General features: G+C 37.7%; 1 protein-coding gene across 3 annotated transcripts in view; it reads left to right on the top strand.

Moving 5' to 3' along the window:
- The window catches only part of LOC127880970 (trifunctional purine biosynthetic protein adenosine-3-like), a 56,014-nt gene that overhangs the window by 5,745 nt on the left and 28,177 nt on the right, over positions 1-22,092 (top strand). For all 3 annotated transcript variants that reach the window (XR_008049834.1, XR_008049835.1, XM_052428488.1), the window contains exons 4-10: positions 2,406-2,553; positions 4,547-4,658; positions 7,464-7,532; positions 8,735-8,860; positions 9,836-9,923; positions 11,007-11,092; positions 17,469-17,637. Coding sequence is in view for 1 of the 3 variants with exons in the window: in XM_052428488.1 (XP_052284448.1) it covers positions 2,406-2,553; positions 4,547-4,658; positions 7,464-7,532; positions 8,735-8,860; positions 9,836-9,923; positions 11,007-11,092; positions 17,469-17,637 (798 nt within the window). In the remaining 2 variants the exon portion in view is untranslated. The remainder of the gene's footprint in view (positions 1-2,405; positions 2,554-4,546; positions 4,659-7,463; positions 7,533-8,734; positions 8,861-9,835; positions 9,924-11,006; positions 11,093-17,468; positions 17,638-22,092) is intronic.

Genomic DNA, 22,092 nt, shown 5'->3' with positions numbered 1-22,092 from the left:
CACACTCAAGTATCAAGTGTTCTGATTATTGCAAACTCAGGTTTCAAGTGTTCTGATTATTGCAAACTCAGGTATTAATTGTTCTGATTATTGCAAACTCAGGTATTAAGTGTTCTAATTATTGCAAACTCAGGTAGTAAGTGTTCTGATTACTGCAAACTCAAGTATCAGATGTTTTTATTATTGTACACTCCGGTATCAAGTGTTCTGATTATTGCAGACTCAAATATCAATTATTCTAATTAATGAACACTCAGGTATTCGGTGTTTTAATTTTCAGGTATGAAGTGCAGTTTTGTATTTTTGGTGTTCAAATTTGGGTTCCATAGAGGACCCCATTTCTTATGGTAAAAGTATAAAATTTTCCTAAAGGGGATCTAAAAATCACCCCAAAAAGGTTTCATTTTTAGCTCGGCTGTTTCGGAGAAAACCCGAGGTATTGTCATAGCCAGCTCGTCGTGTCGTGTGGTGTCGTCCGGGTCGTGCTAAAACCTTAACATTTTGTCAAGGGTTTGAACATTGGCTCTAAAATCAAAGTGCTTCAACCTACAACTTTGAAACTTCATATGTAGCTGCACCTTGATGAGTTCTACATGCCACATCCATTTTTGGGTCACTAGGTCAAAGGTCAAGGTCACTGACCTCTAAAAAAAATTAAAAATAAAATCTGACAAGCTTTCATTTATTCAAAACTGTACCCGCAGCCGAGCATGGCACACGTTATGCGGTGCTCTTGTTTTATTTTTTCATAAATGTGAACATTTAATTCATCTCCAAATCCAGCTCTATAAGTTGAACGTTAGTAAATATAACAATCAAATCACTTTTATTATCAATTTTTAGCTCGGCTGTTTTCGGAGAAAACTAAGGTATTGTCATAGCCAGCTCGTCGTCCGGCCCCCACTGTCCGGCATCGGGCGTGATAAAACCTCTACATTGACTCTAACATCAAAGTGCTTCCACCTACAACTTTGAAACTTCATTCTGTTGATGCACCTTGATGAGTTCTACATGCCACAACCATTTTTGGGTCACTAGGTCAATGGTCACTGTGACCTCTAAAAAAATAAAATAAATAATTCTGACATTCTTTCATTTATTCAAAACTGCACCCACAGCCGAGCGTTGGCACCCCCCGTTATGCAGTGCTCTTGTTAGTATTTGTAAGCATAGAATCAACAACATTAATTTTCCAATATTAGGCAAAAGGACGCAATATTTCTCAATCCAAAGGGACCCAAATATTGAAAAAACAACACTGAAGTGTTTAGACTCAGGTATAAAGTGTGATAATATCGCACAAGGGTATCAACTGTCATGCTTATTGTACACTTAGATATCATGTTCTTATCATTTTGCACACTCAGGCATCAAGTGCTTTAACCATTGCCCACTCAGATATCAAGTGTTCAGGTGATTTTATCATCCCACACTCAGGTATTTAGTTCTTTGATCATCCCACACTAATGTATCCAGTGTTTTGATCATTGCCCACTTAGGTATCAAGTGTTCTGATTATTGCACTCTCAGGGATCAAGTGCTTTGATTATTGCACACTCGGGTATCAAGTGCTTTGATCATGCCACACTCTGGTATCAAGTACTTTGATCATCCCACGCGCAGGTCTCAAGTGCATTGATGATCCCACACTGAGGTATCAAGTTGTTTGATAATGCCACAGTCAGGTATCAAGTGCTTTGATCATCCCAAACTCAGGTCTCAATTGCTTTGATCATCCCACACTCAGGTATCAAGTGTTTTGATGATTGCACGCTAATGTATCAAGTGTTTTGATGATTGCTAACTCAGGTATCTAGTGTTTTGATAAGGTATCAAGGTCTTTGATGATTGCACACTCAGGTATCAAGTGTTCAGATAATTGCTCACTCAGGTATATAGTGCTTTGATAATTGCACACTCAGGTATCAAGTTCTTTAATTATTGCACACCTAGGTGCTATGATCATTGCACACTCAGGTATCAAGTGTTCTGATGATTGTACACTCAGGTATCAAGTCATTTGATCATTGCACTCTCAGGTATCAAGTGTTCTGATGATTGCACACTCATGTGTCAAGGATTTTGATAATTGCATACTCAGGTATCAAGTGCTTTGATAATTGCACACTCAGGTATCAAGTGCTTTGATAAATGCACACTCAGGTATCAAGTGTTTTGATGATTGCACACTCAGGTATCGAGTGTTTTGATTATTGCACACTCAGGTATATAGTGTTCTGGTGATTACACACTCATGAAACAAGGATTTTGATAATTACACACTCAGGTATCAAGTGCTTTGATAATTGCACACTGATATATCAAGTGTTCTGATGATTGCACACTCAGGTATGAAGTGTTTTGATCATTTCACACTCAGGTGTCAAGTGTTATTGCACATTCAGGTATCAAGTGTTTTGGGCCCAGTGCAAAGGCAGCACAGATTGAGGCCAGTAAAGATTTCTCGAAGAAGTTCATGGAGAGGCATAGCATCCCCACAGCCAGATATGGCAGCTTTACAGATGTTGATGCAGCAGAAAAGTTCATCCAAGAGTAAGTGTGCTTGATAAAATATGGACTTGAAGGTGTACTTTGAAAAACATTTGTCTCATTGTGGCGGATTGGACTGTGGAAATATTTTGTCTTATTTAATTTAAATTTACATTTTGTAATATTTAAATGTTTATTATATTCATGCACTTGCTTGATGTTTTGCAACCTGCAAATGTCATCACTGACCTTTGTTTTTTATGAAAGGTACTTGTCCTCGCATATTTAATACGTTTGAATGTCCAAGTGCATTGTTGTGTGGAGCAGATTAACTAACTGCCACCATATGTCTTACATAAATACTGGTTTAAATACTGTGCACAAATACAAACAAAGAAACACAGAGCTTCCCATAGGCGTAACATTTTCTGTTGTCAAATATACCATTTTATATAAAATTCTTATTTGGATGTTTCTCGGGATTTTATAAAGGATATTTTTTAGCCGTCAAATTTTAATGAAGTTATTGGGAGCTTTTCATTTTTATGCCCCCTTCGAAGAAGAGGGAGTATATTGTTTTGCACATGTCGGTCCGTAGGTCGGTCGGTCCGTCGGTCTGTTGGTCCATCCATCAGATGGTTTCAGGATGATAACTCAAGAACGCTTAGGCCAAGGATCATTAAATGTTATAGGTACATTGATCATGACTGGCAGATGACCCCTATTGATTTTCAGGTCACTAGGTCAAAGGTCAAGGTCACAGTGACTCGAAATAGTAAAATGGTTTCCGGATGATAACTCAAGAATGCTTAGGCCTAGGATCATGAAACTTCTGCCCTTCAAAGAAGAGGGGGTATATTGTTTTGCACATGTCAGTTGGTCTGTCGGTCGGTCTGTCGGTCTGTCGGTCCGTCCACCATATGGTTTCTGGATGATAACTCAAGAACGCTTAGGCCTAGGATCATGAAACTTCATAGGTACATTGATCATGACTGGCAGATGACCCCTATTGATTTTCAGGTCACTAGGTAAAAGGTCAAGGTCACAGTGACTCTATATAGTAAAATGGTTTCCGGATGATAACTCAAGAATGCTTACGCCTAGGATCATGAAACTTCATAGGTACATTCATCATGAATGGCAGATCACCCCTATTGATTTTCAGGTCACTTGGTCAAAGGTCAAGGTCACAGTGACTCGAAATAGTAAAATGGTTTCCGGATGATAACTCAAGAATGCTTACGCCTAGGATCATGAAACTTCATAGGTACATTGATTATGACTGGCAGATGACCCCTATTGATTTTCAGGTCACTAGGTCAAAGGTCAAGGTCACAGTGACTTGAAACAGTAAAATGGTTTCCGGATGATAACTCAAGAATGCTTACGCCTAGGATCATGAAACTTCATAGGAACATTGATCATGACTGGCAGATGACCCCTATTGATTTTCAGGTTACTAGGTCAAAGGTCAAGGTCACAGTGACTCGAAACAGTAAAATGGTTTCCGGATGTTAACTCAAGAATGCTTACGCCTAGGATCATGAAACTTCATAGGTACATTGATCATGACTGGCAGATGACCCCTATTGATTTTCAGGTCACTAGGTCAAAGGTCAAGGTCACAGTGACTCGAAACAATAAAATGGTTTCCGGATGATAACTCAAGAATGCTTAGGCCTAGGATCATGAAACTTCATAGGTATGTTGATCATGACTGGCAGATGACCCCTATTGATTATCAGGTCACTTGGTCAAAGATCAAGGTCACAGTGACTCGAAACAGTATAATGGTTTCCGGGTGATTACTCAAGAATACTTAGGCCTAGGATCATGAAACTTCATAGGTAAATTTATTATGACTGGCAGATGACCCCTATTGATTTTCAGGTCACTAGGTCAAAGGTCAAGGTCACAGTGACAAAAAACGTATTCACACAATGGCTGTCACTACAACTGACAGCCCATATGGGGGGCATGCAAGTTTTACAAACAGCCCTTGTCTATTGTGGCAATAGCAGATGAAACCCAATACTAACATGCTGCATGTTTTCAGGGCCGGCTTCCCAGCACTGGTTGTGAAGGCAAGTGGATTAGCGGCAGGCAAAGGTGTCGTTGTGGCAACAAATAGAGCAGAGGCGAAGGCAGCTGTGCAAGACTGTCTCAAGGTGGGTTAGGGGATGGGATGCAGCCGGTCATTGAGACTGGTATTGCATCATTCTGCTACATGGACCTAAGGACATAAATATTTATCAACATTTGGATCTTTTCGGAGCTTTTGTATAAAGCCTATTTACTTTTGAAGATCATTTGCACAATTTTAAAACTTTAAGAAACCCCATGTCATTGCGCAAATGCTTACCATTCTGGAAACTGTTTCAATTAGCCTGTAGAAGTGGTTACAAAGGGTTTAAGGCCTCGTGCCTTATATTTAATCACCCGAAGTTGCTATGGGGTGTAAAACAATACTTGTTTCCTCCAAAGTGGGCAATTGTGATGTAAGATATATTTAAGTATGTAAATCTTTTTTTTACTGAAACAACAATGTGAAACATTAATAATTTTTAACCAAAAAAATCTAAATCTTAACATCCAGTGTAACATCATATTATATGGTCACACAAAACAAATAACTTATAATCACGGTACATAATTATTGAAAGGAAAAAATCCCTGAAAGAAACACTTCAGAAACCTAATAAAATTTTCAATGAAAAAGCACATCAAAGTGAATAGTAATTCAGAATCAGATAAAACATACATGCCATACGTCCCGGATTGTCCGGGACTGTCCCGGAAATCTGTCAAATGTCCCGGAATTTACAAAATTCATATATACATGTACCTTATCTTTGGCTTAACTGCACCTCGAATCTGTGCATATCTGCAGCGTCTCCATGACAATGCCTACCCGAATAGGCAGACTACGCTACGTGTCAAAATCGATCAATGAACAGGGGTCCTGTTAGCATATCGATTGTCTCACGTTCGCAGTCAAAGCGAAAAGGCGGCATTGTTTAATGTGGTTGTTAATTGACTTTGATCTACTACGTCATTATTTCCCGCACGTGTTCGCACGTTTAACCGACAAAGAAGTTGAGTAAAAAAGTAAGCATATAAAAACGTCATCCTCACTAGGTTTATTATTGTCTTGTTCTAAACCCCCAGTAAACATAATGTTATAAATAATAAGTGAATTTGAATTGCGTTCGCCATGTCATGTCTTAATAACAATAACGCAGTGACGTCACCATCTATGTTTAGAACGCTTACACTGAAAACACGTGGCTTGTATCTAGTAACAAAAGTAGTAATGTTTAATTTGACGTTAATAGATCAAGTGTATTTCGGATAGGCTTTTGAACTTTTGCAATTAACGATGCGAAACAAAAAAAACGTACCAAAAATGCATATGTCTATAAATATCGCTACATTTTATACATGTCCCGGAAAATCGTCAAAAGTCCCGGACAATTTAACTCAATGTCCCGGAATTGGTCTGAAAAATTATGGCATGTATGGATAAAATATTAAAAGGAAATTGGTTTAAGTCACATTATTACATACTTATTATAGCAGCATAGTCATAAAAATTCAAATGATTTAATGTTACACTTTAGTCATTTTCATTTTCCTTTTTATAAGCTTAAACTTATAACTCAATATTAAAATTGTTTGAAACCCTTTTCCCAATATGTATAATCCTGAGTCTACCAATTCCCAAATACATAATGCAAACGCCCATCGGTATTATTTTATGCGTTCCTCTCACTTTTCCTGGCTATCAAACACCAATAAACCTTGATAGAATGATTTCCATTTTTAAAAGTTAATTCTGGCTTATATTGATGAAAATGTGTTAAAGAATTTCACAAACAATCTTTCGCCATTTTCTTGAAGTATCAATAGACTCTTGGCGTGTATCACTATTTAAAGATTTGATCAGGCATAATTAACGCCCTTTCACGACAGGGGTATTCCCACTTAGCATGAGCAAAGCACATAAAGTGATTGGTGTCTATATTCAGTTTTACTGAAAAATCAACACTGAATTTACATTTAGAATATGCAGTTTGTACAATTATTTCCTTGAAATTGTGAGAAAGTTCATGTCACATTGCTGAAAATTAACTGACGTTTGTGTTTTAAACGTCAGATGGCTTATATTTTGCTTCCATTTTCTTTGAGGGTTGTCTCTTGCATTTTCAGAAATTAGCTCTTTTCTCAATATTGTTCTTTGCCATGTTTCAAACAAATCTCGATTCTGAGATCCTATACCTATTTTAATTTGTTTTAGTGGATACATTTATTTTGCTGGGGGTAGCCGCCTCTAAATGGTGGGTGTTATATGAGGTTAAAAACCTATGGTCACTAATCATAGACTATTTGCATGCTATTTAAATGCAAAATATTCATTTGAGCGCATCACAACAGGCTTATAAGTCATCACTTACAAGAGCCTTTTGTCGCAGTTTTCTATTTGGTAGTTAACCTGGATGGTGATTTGTTACACGGAATATTTTCAAGGAAGATGTTGTACCAAGATTACGTGTGTCCATTGACTTTGAATAGAAAATATGGAAACACTGAAATGTGTCTAGAAACACTGGAATTTATAAAGAAACACCAAAATGTCTTCTTTCCCTTGACTTTGAATATAAACCCTAGAAACACTGAATGATGTCTAGAAACATTAGAATTTGTATAGAAACACAGATTGTTGTTATATTGAGCTTGCTAGTGAGGCTAATACAAAATTACATAGCAATATTTGGAACAGAGGTCCAGTTGTACAGAATACATAGTTGGTGCTGGGACGGACAAAATTATTCTGGGAGGCTGAGAAAAGGCGAATGTGGTGTGCTTTGCTGAATACAGTTTTCAACAACATCATGGGCTGTACAATGCAGTCTTCTTTAAAGCTGCTCCATATATTATCATAACTTTAAAGTTTAATGTATCTTTGATTGCAGGCAAGGAAATTTGGTTCAGCAGGAGAGACAGTAGTCGTAGAAGAACTTCTGAGCGGAGAGGAAGTCTCAGTAAGTAGGTGTGTCCATCAAGTTGTTGTTGTTGTAAGAGGAGTGGTTTCTCTTCACATTGCAAAATTATGACTCAATTTGTTTTTAAGAAAAGAATTGAAACATGTTTATCTTCATGGTTTATCCCATTATAATGCCTTTCTTCCTATTATCATTCTGTTTTATAAATCTTACTCTACACAATTTGAATATACCATGACATTGCAACAGAATATCCTGATGGACTATATTTTGAATATAACTAGTGCCTGGGCTGATTAATAGTAACAGTTTTTAGTCCCCTACCGGTGAAACTGAAGAGGGAATTATGGTTTGAGCTCTGTGTGTCTGTCAGTCAGTCAGTCTGTCACACTTTTTTGGAACCTGCGATGACTTTAAAAGTGCTTCATATTTTTTCATGAAACTTGAAACATGGACAGATGGCAATATGGAGATTATGCACGTCATTTCATGTCGTTCCTACGTCAAGAATTCTGGTTGCTATGGCAACAAATAGATTGGAAATATTGCTGAAAATGGTGGATCCTGCGATTACTTTAAAAGTTCTTCATATTTTTTCATGAAACGTCAAACATTGATAGATGGCAATATGGAGATTATGCATGCCATTTCATTTTCTTCCTACGTCAAGAATTCTGGTTGCTATGGCAACAAATAGACTAGTAATATTGCTGAAAATGGTGGAGTTTCACCGGTAGGGGACTTTATAGCTTGGCAATAGTCTTGTTTTTTCTGAAAATTGTGTAAACTAACCACAAGTAGGCCCTTGTTCAAATGTATATACAAATCATTGTAGATGAGTGCTGTATTTTCATATAAAATCTGTATGTTTGAATTCTTCCTTAGAAGGGCAAAGTCGGCCTTGGCCTTTAGTGTCCAATATGGCCTTGTTAGACATAAATCTGTTTGGGGTGCAATTTTACTTTACCCTTCAATCGCCTATGATATTTATGCAGAGTTTAGAAACATGTATTGTGTATTAACTTATTATATATTTTTTAATGTTGTGTGTTTCCTTTTTATTTGGATCAAGGACAGAAGCAGAAAACCACTGTTTTCAATATAATCGTATTTTAATGTACTGCTTGACTTATTCATCATAGTTGTTTTTAAATGTACTTTGTAGCCTTTCATGACATCATAATCTTAATTTAATGCACTCTGTAGTCGCAAATCCATGATTATTACCTTGTATGTTTCAGGTGCTTGCGTTCACTGATGGTGTGTCGATATGTTTGATGCCCCCAGCCCAGGACCACAAGCGACTGCTGGACTGTGATGAGGGGCCCAACACAGGGGGCATGGGAGTAGTCTGTCCTTACCCAAAGGTAACACACATTCAGCCATGTTCAAATACTGCTTCAATCTGCAAAGTTTATCAGTTAAGATTATGGTATATATAAATAAATAAAATTGTATTAAGCTTCAAGTTTTTCAACATAAAAAGACCAAAATTAAAAGAACCATCAAGCTTACATGCAGATTGTAATTGGGGTCATTTAGGTCAAGGTCACTGTTCCTTAAAATAGAAAATGGCTTCTGGCCAATAATTTCAGTTTGCATGGAGATTGCACTGAAACTTTGTGTGGGTGTAGGAAGCTTACATGCAGACCTAGTTAAGGATTGCATTCACGGGCCATTTGGGCCAAGGTCAGTGTTTGAAAAAATTTGAAAAACAGTGCCCAACCAATAACTAGAACTTTTATGGAGATGTGTTGAAATCGTGTGCGTCGGTAGCTTCCATGCAGACCTCGCCTATGACTCTGTTTTGGACCCGCTGGTAAGGTCAAGAATACTACAAAAAGGAAAGTTTCTTCTTTATAAAATAAGGTTTGAATGAAGGAATTTTAAAGATTGTTTTGTATATGTACCTTTTAATTACAGTAAGTTTATTACTTAATCATTAAAAAACTGTTATTGTGGTGTTTGGCATGATTATTGTCCCCTACCGGTGAAACCGGAGGGAACTTATGGTTTGTGCTCTGTGTGTCAGTCTGTCTTGTCAGTCTGTCAGTCCGTCACACTTTTCTGGATCCTGCGATAACTTTTTAAGTTCTTAATATTTTTTCATGAAACTTAAAAACTGGATAGATGGCAATATGGACACTATGCAGGTCATTTCATTTTGTTCCTACATCAAAAATTCTGGTTGCTATGGCAACAAATGTAAAAATAAATAAAAAAAAATAATTTTTTGTTTACTGACAATGGTGGAGTTTCATTGGTATGGGACCATATTGCTTGGCAATCTCTTGTTTTATTGATAGCTTGTGCAGTTTATAATTATCTTGTGTATTTTTCAGCTAGGATTCTCAGATTTAAAACGAATCAAAGAGGAGATACTTCAAAAGACTGTGGATGGAATGAGAGAGGAAGGAGCACCTTATGTTGGTAATTGATAACAATTTGAGCCTCTTTTAGTGTAAACTGGGCTTAATGTACATCAATTGTTGTTCAAGATAAGCCTGTGCAGTGTGCCCTAAATGCAGTTATCAGCTGGTTTCTGTAACAAGCATGATCAATGCTAGCAAGCATCAACACAGATAACATGGCTTTTAGATAAGCACCTGTAACAAAAGATGCTGAATGATCTGAACAGAGAGGTGCCTGGTTGGGCCAGTATTTCACTTATCATGTTAATCCAAATCAAAATTAAGTATCAAATTTAACCCATTTATGCCTAGCGTCTAGAAAAAAGGCCTTGGCAAACAGCGTAGACCCAGATGAGACGCCACATGATGCGGTGTCTCATCAGGGTCTGCGCTGTTTGCTTAAAGGAATTTCTGTAAGAAATATTCTAAATATAGAAATAAATATACTAGACATCCCTAATTTTGGAAATAAATTGATCCAATTTAGAAGGATGGGAGAGTCCACTAGGCATAAATGGGTTAAGCGCAAGTAAACTTTTACACCTCTGTTGTTTCAGCTGATGGGACTACAGGTTTGCTCTCTGTCATGTCTGTCTGTACAAATGTAGATCTGTCCATCAGCGGAATTGGATTCTGCAATTTCTAAAGAAGTGCAGAAAGTACTTGAGGAATAATATACATACATGAAGCAATGTGAGGATTATGCAGGACATAATGTTTGTCTCCAGAGAACAAACTAACTTTTGATGCCCCCGGTAGGGTGGCATATAGCAGTTAAACTGTCCATCTGTCTGAAAACTTTAACATTGCCCATAACTTTTGCAATATTGAAAATAGCAACTTGATAATTGGCATGCATGTGTATCTCATGGAGCTGTAGACTTTGAGTGGTGAAAGGTCAAGGTCATCCTTCAAGGTCAAAGGTTAAATATATGGCTTCAAAGCGGCACAGTAGGGGGCATTGTGTTTCTGACAAACACATCTCTTGTTTGATATGGTTTGTCACTTGTATGGGACTCTTGTATTGCTTTTAAATCTGTCATACCATGTTATCAGTCATTATCTACTTTGGTCTCTGTGTAGTTTGTTCTTGCTTTTGTAGGTGTCTTGTACGCTGGTCTGATGTTGACTGATGCAGGGCCCAAAGTGCTTGAGTTCAACTGTAGGTTTGGTGATCCAGAGACCCAGGTAACACACAGTGCTTGAGTTCAACTGTAGGTTTGGTGATCCAGAGACCCAGTTAACACACAGTGCTTGTGTTCAACTGTAGGTTTGGTGATCCAGAGACCCAGGTAACACACAGTGATTGAGTTCAACTGTAGGTTTGGTGATCCCGAAACCCATGTAACACACAGTGCTTGAGTTCAACTGTAGGTTTGGTGATCCAGAGACCCAGGTAACACACAGTGCTTGAGTTCAACTGTAGGTTTGGTGATACAGAGACCCATGTAACACACAGTGCTTGAATTCTATTTCGCTTATTAGAATTACTACGGTATTAAATGAGATGTGTTCGCATGCGCAATCAGTGTGCTCCGCCCTTCCGGTCAATGGAAGATGTATGTATTTTGTGTCGATATTTTCGAGTTTATAGTGGCATAAAACAAACGCAGTTCGTACGCATTGAGTTGTTTCTTGATAATTAAAGGTATTGCCACAAGTTTGTACGAAGTACGAAAACTGACATTTATTTCAAAGAGTTAAATTTGCAAAAACATTTGCCACACGTGGTGGGGCAAAAATGAGTCGTGGTGCTTTTAGAGGACGTGGTGCTTACGTACCTGCTGACGGGCCATGGCCAAAAAGATCCCAACGCCGAGGGGGAGTGAGGAGGATGTAAATTCACAGGTTAGTGAAGTATTTGTTGCTGGTAGATTGAAATATTTTGTTGACGTATGGAAAACTATAACAAATGATCCATTCATTTTAGACATTGTTGAGCATTGTCATATAAATTGGAAAGGTTCACCACCTACTCAAAATCAGTTTGCACGGCAAAATTTTAATGTACAAGAATCACTGATAATTGACAGAGAAATTAAGAAACTTATAGACTTGAAAGTTCTTATACAAGTAAATTGGCATGAAAAACAGTTTATTTTCCCAATTTTCTTGAGACAATAGAAAAATCAGGAGTATCGAATGATTTAAAATTTGAAAAAGTTTAATGAAGATGTATCCTACCATCATTTTAAAATGGACACTTTCGAGACTGCACTTACTGTGGTCAGAAAAGGCATGTACTTGTGTACTTTTGATATAAAACATGCATATCACTCAGTTCCAGTTGCAAATGATGATCAAAAGTTTTTTCGGCTCCAGTGGTGAGACAAAATATATCAGTATACCTGCATTCCAAATGGCTATAGAGATGGTCCTAGGTTGTTTACCAAATTGCTAAAACCAGTGTTTGCAAAGCTTACAGCAGAAGGCCATATTTGCACAGGTTTCATAGACGATAGTCTTTTAGGAGGTTCTTCTTATCAAGAATGTGCCAATTCTGTGTCTGTAACTCGAAATTTGTTGCAAAATTTAGGTTTCATTATTAATGAAGAGAAGTCGGTTTTGATATCCTCTCAGATTGTGCTATATTTGGGTTTTATTATCGACACTGTTTTGATGGTTGTTAGATTGCCTAAAGAAAATTAAGATAAGGTTATTGACATGTGCAACAAACTTTTAAGGGCTGATAAAACAACAGTAAGGGAAGAAGCCCAAGTAATTGGTGTTTTGGTGTCGACTTTTCCGGCTGTCAAGTTTGGAAAATTGTTTTATAGAGAGCTCAAAAAGAGAAAATAGAAACATTAAAAAGATATAAAGTAAACTTTGAGGCATATGTGCATATAACACAGCCAATGCAACATGAATTACAATGGTGGGTTTTTAATATCCATTCTCAGGTCAGACCGATACACAGGGCAAATCCTGTTTTGGAAATTCAAACTGACAGTATCTTCTAGGATGGGGTGTTGTTTTTCAAGACCAAAAATTTGGTGGTCGATGGAATACTGAAGAACGAAATGAACATATTAATGTTTTGGAACTGAAAGCTATATACTTTGCTTTGAAAACACTGGTTGAGTATTTGAGAAAGAAACATGTTAAAATATTATTGGATAGCTCTACATTAGCGTGCTACATCAATAGTATGGTTGGAATTAGGTCAGATAAGTGCAATCAGGTTAGCAAGGACAGTTGGCTGTTTGGCAAAGAAAATGACATCTGGATTAAATGTGCCCATATACCAGGTGTAATCAATGAGGCAGATACTCCCTCTTGGCAGTTCAATGATCGAATAGAATGGGAATCAAAAGGTCAATATTTTCAAGATATTTGTAAAATTTGGCCAGGATGCGATATTGATCTTTTTGCATCAAGGTTGAACAATAAAGTACCAGTTTATTGGTCGTGGAAACCTGATCCTTTTGCTTTGTATATTTATGCGTTTACAGTTGACTGGGGGACATTTCAACTTGGATATGTTTTTCCTCCTTTCAGTGTCTTAGCTCGTTGCATTCGCAAGATTCAAACAGATCAGGCCAGAGCAATTCTTCTTGCACCACTGTGGCCAACACAGGCATGGTTCAGTTTATTAATGAAGATACTGGTGGATTTTCCAGTTATACTACCAAGGACAACACAGTTGCTAAAAGCGCCAGACAAAGGTTTAAAGCATCTAATGTTGCAGAAACTGGTAATTATTGCATGCAAAGTGTCCGGAAATCATTCCGAGAATGAGGCTTTTCAGACAAGGCTACCGACATTATCATGTCATCATGGCGCGGTTCCACAAAACGCGAGTATCAAGTGTATATTTCAAGATGGTTACAGTTTTTAACATTGGAATTCCATAAAGGATTGAGCTACAGTTCTCTTAACACTGCTCGGGCTGCGTTGTCATCGCTTGGTATAGTACTTGGATCCCATACAGCAGGAACACATCCTACAGTTGTACGGTTCATGAAAGGTGTTTTTTATTCACAACCACCGCAACCAGCATATTCATGCACATGGGATGTTGATAAAGTACTGATGTTTTTAAGGAAACTCTCACCAGTGAAACATTTAACTTTGAAAGATTTGACATTAAAACTGACTATTTAAATGGTACTTACGAATGCAGCGAGAGTGCAGACAATACATCTGCTTAGTGTACATAACATTAAAAAGTTACGTTCTGAGTTTATTTTACAGTTTACAAGTTTGCTTAAGCAAAGCAGACCTGGTTTTGTTTGTTCATTGTTCCATTTGAAGGCTTACCCTCCAGATAGGAGGCTTTGTGTTTACACAGTTTTAAAGGAGTATTTATGTAGGAATAAAATGTTAAGAAGTAAAACTGAAAGTGCATTTTTGATCAGCTATATCAAACCATTTAAGCCTGTACACAGAGACACGATTGCTAGATGGATAAAGACGGTAATGATTCGGGCTGGTGTTAGTGATACGTTTACACCACTTAGTTCGCGAAGTGCAGTTGTATCAAAGGCAAATCTCCGTGGAGTTCCAATCAAGGAAATTTTTAGTAAAGCTGGTTGGTCAAATCAGAGTACATTTACAAAGTTCTACTATAAAAAAGTGATCAAGGAAGACACATTTGACAAAACTGTCTTGAAGTGTTAAGGTATGTTTTTTGCCATTATTTGCTTTAAAATCTCATTTAATACCGTAGTAATTCTAATAAGCAAAATAGAATTTAAAAATTAAACGAGACTTACCTTGGTTAAGGCGATGTTTGATTGTAATTCTATGAGGATATAGAATTATGGAGGGATTAAATGACACCCCCTCCCGACAGAGTTTAATCTACGATTCAGTTTGCAAGAAAGTAGAAATACTGGCAAAAAAGAGCTTTAAAGACTGATTGCGCATTCGCACACATCTCATTTAATCCCTCCATAATTCTATATCCTCATAGAATTACAATCAAACATCGACTTAACAAAGGTAAGTCTCGTTTAATTTTTAAATTCAACTGTAGGTTTGGTGATCCAGAGACCCAGGTAACACACAGTGCTTGAGTTCAACTGTAGGTTTGGTGATTCAGAGACCCAGGTAACACACAGTGCTTGAGTTCAACTGTAGGTTTGGTGATCCAGAGACCCAGGTAACACAGTGCTTGAGTTCAACTGTAGGTTTGATGATCCAGAGACCCAGGTAACACACAGTGCTTGAGTTCAACTGTAGGTTTGGTGATCCAGAGACCCAGGTAACACACAGTGCTTGAGTTCAACTGTAGGTTTGGTGATTCAGAGACCCAGGTAACACACACTGCTTTAGATCAACTGTAGGTTTGGTGATCCAGAGACCCAGGTAACACACAGTGATTGAGTTCAACTGTAGGTTTGGTGATTCAGAGACCCAGGTAACAAACAGTGATTGAGTTCAACTGTAGGTTTGGGGATCCAGAGACCCAGGTAACACACATTGCTTGAGTTCAACTTTAGGTTTGGTGATCCAGAGACCCAGGTAACACACTGTGCTTGAGTTCAACTGTAGGTTTGGTGATCCAGAGACCCAGGTAACACACAGTGCTTGAGTTCAACTGTAGGTTTGATGATCCAGAGACCCAGGTAACACACATTGCTTGAGTTCAACTTTAGGTTTGGTGATCCAGAGACCCAGGTAACACACTGTGCTTGAGTTCAACTGTAGGTTTGGTGATCCAGAGACCCAGGTAACACACAGTGCTTGAGTTCAACTGTAGGTTTGATGATCCAGAGACCCAGGTAACACACATTGCTTGAGTTCAACTTTAGGTTTGGTGATCCAGAGACCCAGGTAACACACTGTGCTTGAGTTCAACTGTAGGTTTGGTGATCCAGAGACCCAGGTAACACACAGTGCTTGAGTTCAACTGTAGGTTTGATGATCCAGAGACCTAGGTAACACAAGTGCTTGAGTTCAACTGTAGGTTTGGTGATCCAGAGACCCAGGTAACACACTGTGCTCGAGTTCAACTGTAGGTTTGGTGATCCAGAGACCCAGGTGACACACACTCCAGGTAGCTGTCTGGCAATATGCATGTGTTATGTATACACGATTGGTCGTCCTACAATTGATCCATTCAGGTTGTGCTGTCCTTTATGACAGGCAATCTCATTGATCTGTCACAGAAGATTTGTACTTGCAACCATTAATACCATTCCTAAATTAGCAAGGTAATACGATGATGTTAAAATTATGATTACTGGTCTTTCATTGGATGAATTTGTAGTCACTTCGGTTCTATGGATTGTCAAGCTCTGAGTAACCGTTAGGTCAATGACTCAGGGAGTGGGCGAACCATGTCTTGTGAAAGATGTCTTAGAACTGGTTCTTAATTATTTCTTTTCAAGCTGTTTGATTTTGACATTATTAAAAATCATTAAATATTGAAAGACTATACAGTCTTTTGTTGGGCTCTGTCATGCAAGAATGTCTCCAGTTTGACATTTTTAACCAGGTTTTCTGAAGGAAAAAACTGGTAATTAGATTTGCGAATGTCGGCAGGCGGGTGGGGGGGCTGGCAGGGGGGCGGGCGGTCGGAATGAGCTTGTCCGGGCCATAACTTTGTTGATTATTGTGATATTTTTAAATCATTTGGCACATTTGTTCATCATCATTGGACAGTGTGTCCTGCAAAAGAATTACGTTGATATGTCCAAGGTCAAGGTCACACTTTGAGTTCAAAGGTCAAAAATGGCCATAATTGATCTTGTCTGACTATGCCATAACTATGTCATTCATTGTGAGATTTTAAAATTACTCGGTACATTTGTTCACAATCATTTGATGGTGTGTCATGCGAAAGAATTATGTTGATATCTCCAAGGTCAAGGTCGCCATGGCTAAAAATTGATTGAATTTGACACAAGGGGGTAACTAGGAACAATCAGTTACAATGCACGTTTTGAATTGTCTCCCTTTATCAGACTTTTTTCAAATTGAAATCAAGGTCGCCACGACTAAAATATATATTGAATTTGACACAAGGGGGTAACTAGTAACAATCAGTAACAATGCACATTTTTAATTGCCTCCCTTTATCAGACTTTTCAAATTGAAAACCTGGTTTTGTGACAATTTTGTCCCTTGTTAAAATTCATCAAATAGTGTTACACTGCATAGCAATGTAATATTGTGTGGGGATTGCTTATGCAACTCCTTTTTTTTGTTGTGTGCACAATTGTGTTCTTCTTATTCTGGTGAACCACTCGCATACGTTTACAAGTTGCATGCCTGTTATTCTTCTAACAACCCGTGACCTCTTGATCCCTTGGCATACAACTTCCAGTATGTTACCAAAGCCTTATTGAAGTCTCTTCATTCCACTTAACCCTCTCAGAAGCAAAGTGTAAATGGGTATATGTAACCAGCATAAAAACCAGAATAGCTTGCAAGTATCTAACAGTTTGTGCCATTTGCTGCTCATCAGTATCTGGGAATGAAGCCTTAAACAATTGAAACTATTAAGAAAAGTCTTAAATTTAATCAGATTTTCCAAGAAACTACACAATCGTCAAATTATGTATCTGAGTGGTAAACTAAGATAAAAGAATACAGCTGTTATTACATGTTGCACTAGGCGATCCTGCCCCTAATGAAGAGTGACCTCTACAGGACCTGCCTGGCCTGTGTGTCAGGCTCCCTACACCAGGACCCCCCACAGTTTGAGACTCAGAAGAAGACCGTTGCCGTGGTGATGGTGTCTGGCGGCTACCCTGACAAGTACAAGAAAGGCTTGCCTATTACAGGTAGATTTTTTATTTGGCAGGTGTCATGTTGCAGTGCCCCAGATAATTATTTGGGAAATAGAGTTTTCACACATTGATTTTGAAAAATAGGGTTATTTCATTCTTGAAATAGGGTGAAATTAGTAATAAAAATGCATACCTTAAAATCATTGCTGCTTTACCTTTGTTGAAGCTGCACACTTGTATTGATTCAATAAAACTGTAAACTATAATAATTAACTTTAATAAACTGACGTTTCATAACATCTTTTATCCTTGAGTCTCTGTCCATAATATAATATTTAAATTAAAAAAAATGATGTTAACTGACATCTTTGTAACAGTCAAACATATAAACGTGTTCTAGAAATTGTTCACTTATTGAAGGCACCCTTCGGCAGATCATTTTTAGCGAGGCTGTTATCGGAGAAAACCCGAGGTATTGTCATAGCCTGCTCGTCTTCCACCGTCAGCCGTCCGCTGTCCGCCGGCTCGTGCTAAAACATTTACATTGGCTCTAAAATCAAAGTGCTTCCACCTACATCTTTTAAACTTCATATGTAGATGCACCTTGGTGAGTTCTACACGTCACACCCATTTTGGGTCACTAGGTCAAAGGTCAAGGTCACTGTGACCTCTAAAAAAAATAAAAAAAATTCTGACAAGCTTTCGCAGTCGAGCGAGGCACCCGTTATGCAGTGCTCTTGTTATTTCGCATCGTAATAGAAACTGAAAGTACAGAGGCATTATAAATACATGCACAATGAGTGATGGATTTAGTCAGATTGAAAACACATGTATGACATGGTATCTAACTATGAAATATAGTCTGCAGAGCGTTTGAATAACTTTAACTGTTTTCCTGCTCCGCCATCCAGTCGCTTGCTGAATGAAAGCGTCCCCGCGTTACGATCCTAATTCCAAAGAGAAAATACCGAAAATGAGCAAAACATTTTAGATCAAAGCTATTGTATTGTATGCATCAAATTAGACGAATTTGCTAAAAGTCAAATTGGTTGTGCTTTCAATACGCATGATATTGTATTTCTTTGTGTTTTTAAACATTTTAATAGGGTGAATGACGCAGATACGCAACTTATCTGGGGCACTGATGTTATTATAAAAGGTGCTTTTTGTATGTGATTTAACAAGTGTTCATATAACAGGTCAGTGTTTTTTCACCTTATTTAGCTCGGCTGTTTTTGGAGAAAAAAGGAGGTATTGTCATAGCCAGCTCGTCGTCCACCGTCCGCGTCGTGCTAAAACCTTAACATTTTGTTAAGGTTTTGAACATTGGCTCTAAAATCAAAGTGCTTCAACCTACAACTTTTAAACTTCATATGTAGCTGCACCTTGATTAGTTCTACATACCACACCAATTTTTTGGATCACTAGGTCAAAGGTCAAGGTCACTGTGACCTCTAAAAATATAAATAAAAAAAATAAATATCTGACAAGCTTTCATTTATTCAAAACTGCACCCAAAGCCGAGCATGGCACCCGTTATGCGGTGCTCTTGTTGGAAGAGTGACAGAGCCTTTTGGTTTGGGACAATGTTTGTCTGTTTGCTAGCCAGATACCGGTACAGCATTTACCTCGCCAATAAATCACAAAACATGGCCACTATAGAAAAAACTCAGCCAATAAAGAAAAACATGGCTTATAGAGAAAAAAACGCTGCCAATACAAGATTAGTTAATCCAAATTCATAATATGGTCAGCTAGCATGATTTGACATGTTTTGCTCCCCATCTTGAAAATAATCTTGGTAAATAATTTTGGATTTCATAGATGATCTAAAAAAAAATAAAATGCCAACTCCTAAAAATGAATTGATAGCTTTAATGTTTTGGCAATAGTCTACATATGAAACATGGCTTGTTCAACTTTTGGCTGGTATGAATTGCTTCCGAATGACTTCCCTTAAAACTGTAATTGCAGAGTCCGTTTAAGATCTTGTAATGAATGTGTTGATGATATTATTCAATATTCAAATTAAAATGCATTGGATATTACATTTACACTACACTGTAACTCCAATATAACACGCTCCGTTGTAATGCTGAATTCAATATAACGCAGATGGGTCTTGGCTCCCGTTATAGAGCCTTTTCTTGACATTCAAATATAGGGGCGTCAGATGCGCCGATTGTATAATGGCTCAATTTTAATCGATAAGAGACTAACCATTACTGGGGAATTTGACATTTTAAGTGTCATTATCTATTGTTTGGTGCAGTACAGGTGTGAGAATAGTTTCTGTTTCGTGTATGTGCGATCGATCTTTTTAATCATTGGCAGCTTTGACACGTTTTACGATTCATGTTTCAAATCATTGTTATTTGAGGACAATATTAATTAAAATATTGTCTGCTAAAATGCAATTGAAAACGTACCAGGCAAAGAGAAATAAGCAATCAAGATGAATAGTTTCATCCAATTTAGGGTTATTGTTTACAGACATTTACTTCCATTTTCGCGCAATTTTTAGAAAATCTCTGGGAAGCATGTTTTTTGCATGACTGAGTATTACACAATAAAAAATTGTATTGTATCCTATTGCATTCAATCTAATTTAAAGTCACTCATCCATTGGTTGTTACAATTAAATCTGAACAATGCCCTATAAAACTCCTGTCCCAGAATGCACTGTTCATTTTACAATTCTGAAAAATGGCCTATGAAATGAGTTGTTTATGAAATCCTTGAACACATTTATTGTCATAAATGGTCAGAATAATTTTTAGCTCATCTATTATTTGAAAAAAAATTATGAGCTATTGTCATCACCTTGGCGTCGGCGTCGGCGTTGGCGTCCGGTTTAGTTTTGCGTTTAGGTCCACTTTTCTCAGAAAGTATCAATGCTATTGCATTCAAACTTGGTACACTTACTTACTATCATGAGGGGACTGGGCAGGCAAAGTTAGATAACTCTGGCGTGCATTTTGACAGAATTATGTGCCCTTTTTATACTTAGAAAATTGAAACTTTTGGTTAAGTTTTGTGTTTAGGTCCATTTTATTCCTTAAGTATCAAAGCTATTGCTTTCATACTTGCAACACTTACTAACTATCATAAGGGGACTGTGCAGGCAAAGTAATGAAACTCTGACTGGCATTTTGACAGAATTATGTGCCCTTTTTATACTTAGAAAACTGAAAATTTGGTTAAGTTTTGTGTTTAGGTCCACTTAATTCCTACAGTATCAAAGCTATTGCTTTCATACTTGCAACACTTATTAACTATCATAAGGGGACTGTGCAGGCAAAGTTATGAAACTCTGACTGGCATTTGGACGGAATTATGGGCCCTTTATACTTATACATTGAAAATTTGGTTAAGTTTTGTGTTTTGGTCCACTTTACCCCTAAAGTATCATAGATATTGCTTTCATACTTGGAACACTCGCAAACTATCATAAGGGTACAGTAAAAGGACAAGTTGCATAACTCTGGTTTTCATTTTTACTGTATTATGGCCCTTTTTTGACTTAGTAACTTTGAATTTATGGTTAAATTTTGTGTTTCGATCCACTTTACTTCTAAAGTATCAAGGCTATTGCTTTCAAACTTCAAATACTTTCATGCTATCATGAGGTTACTGTACCTGGCAAGTTGAATTTTACCTTGAATGACCTTGACTCTCAAGGTAAACTTATTAAATTTTGCTAAAATTGCCATAACTTCTTTATTTATGATTTGATTTGATTGATACTTTGACAAAACTACTCTTACCTGACATACCACAATAGACTACACCCAAACCATCCCTGTGCCCTCCCCCCCCCCCGACTCCCCCCCCCCCCTTTTTTTTTTTTTTTTTTTAAGATCATCTCACAAGTGACCACCACACCCTCACACTATACCCCCCCCCACCCCACCCCCCATTTTGTTTTTTGAAACGGTTAAAAAACACAAATATTTATTTTTATTATTTTATGTTTGAAATACCGTCATACCATAGCACCCAAGAATCTCTCCCCACCCCCCTCCCCCCTCGAATCCATCCCCCCCCTAAATTTTTTTTTTTTTAAGATCATCTCACAAATGACCACCACACCCTCACACTATACCCCACCCCACCCCACCCCCCCCAATTTTTTTTTTGTTGAAACGGTTAAAAACACAAATATTTATTTTTATTATTTTATGTTTGAAATACCCTCCAACCATCGCACCCAAGAATCCCCGCCCCCCACCCCCCTCCTGAGATTTTTTTTGTTGCATTTTTTGCATTTTTTTCCGCATTTTTGGAAGATAGTGTAATAAATGTCCACACCCCCACACTATACACCCCTCTTCACTCCACCCCTCCCTCCTTTGTGATTGAAATTGTGAGTCCCTTCACCTTTAAAAAGAAAATAGATGAGCGGTCTGCACCCGCAAGGCGGTGCTCTTGTTTTAAATTGGTTTAATAATTATATAGGATAATTGGATATATATGCACATTAGAAAAGCGGTATGTATACAGTTATCA

This window comes from Dreissena polymorpha, chromosome 5 (genome assembly GCF_020536995.1).
Source record: "Dreissena polymorpha isolate Duluth1 chromosome 5, UMN_Dpol_1.0, whole genome shotgun sequence".
NCBI lineage: Eukaryota > Metazoa > Mollusca > Bivalvia > Myida > Dreissenidae > Dreissena > Dreissena polymorpha.
The sequence above is the reverse complement of the archived record's forward strand: the minus strand, read 5'-3'. Positions and strand labels throughout refer to the sequence as shown.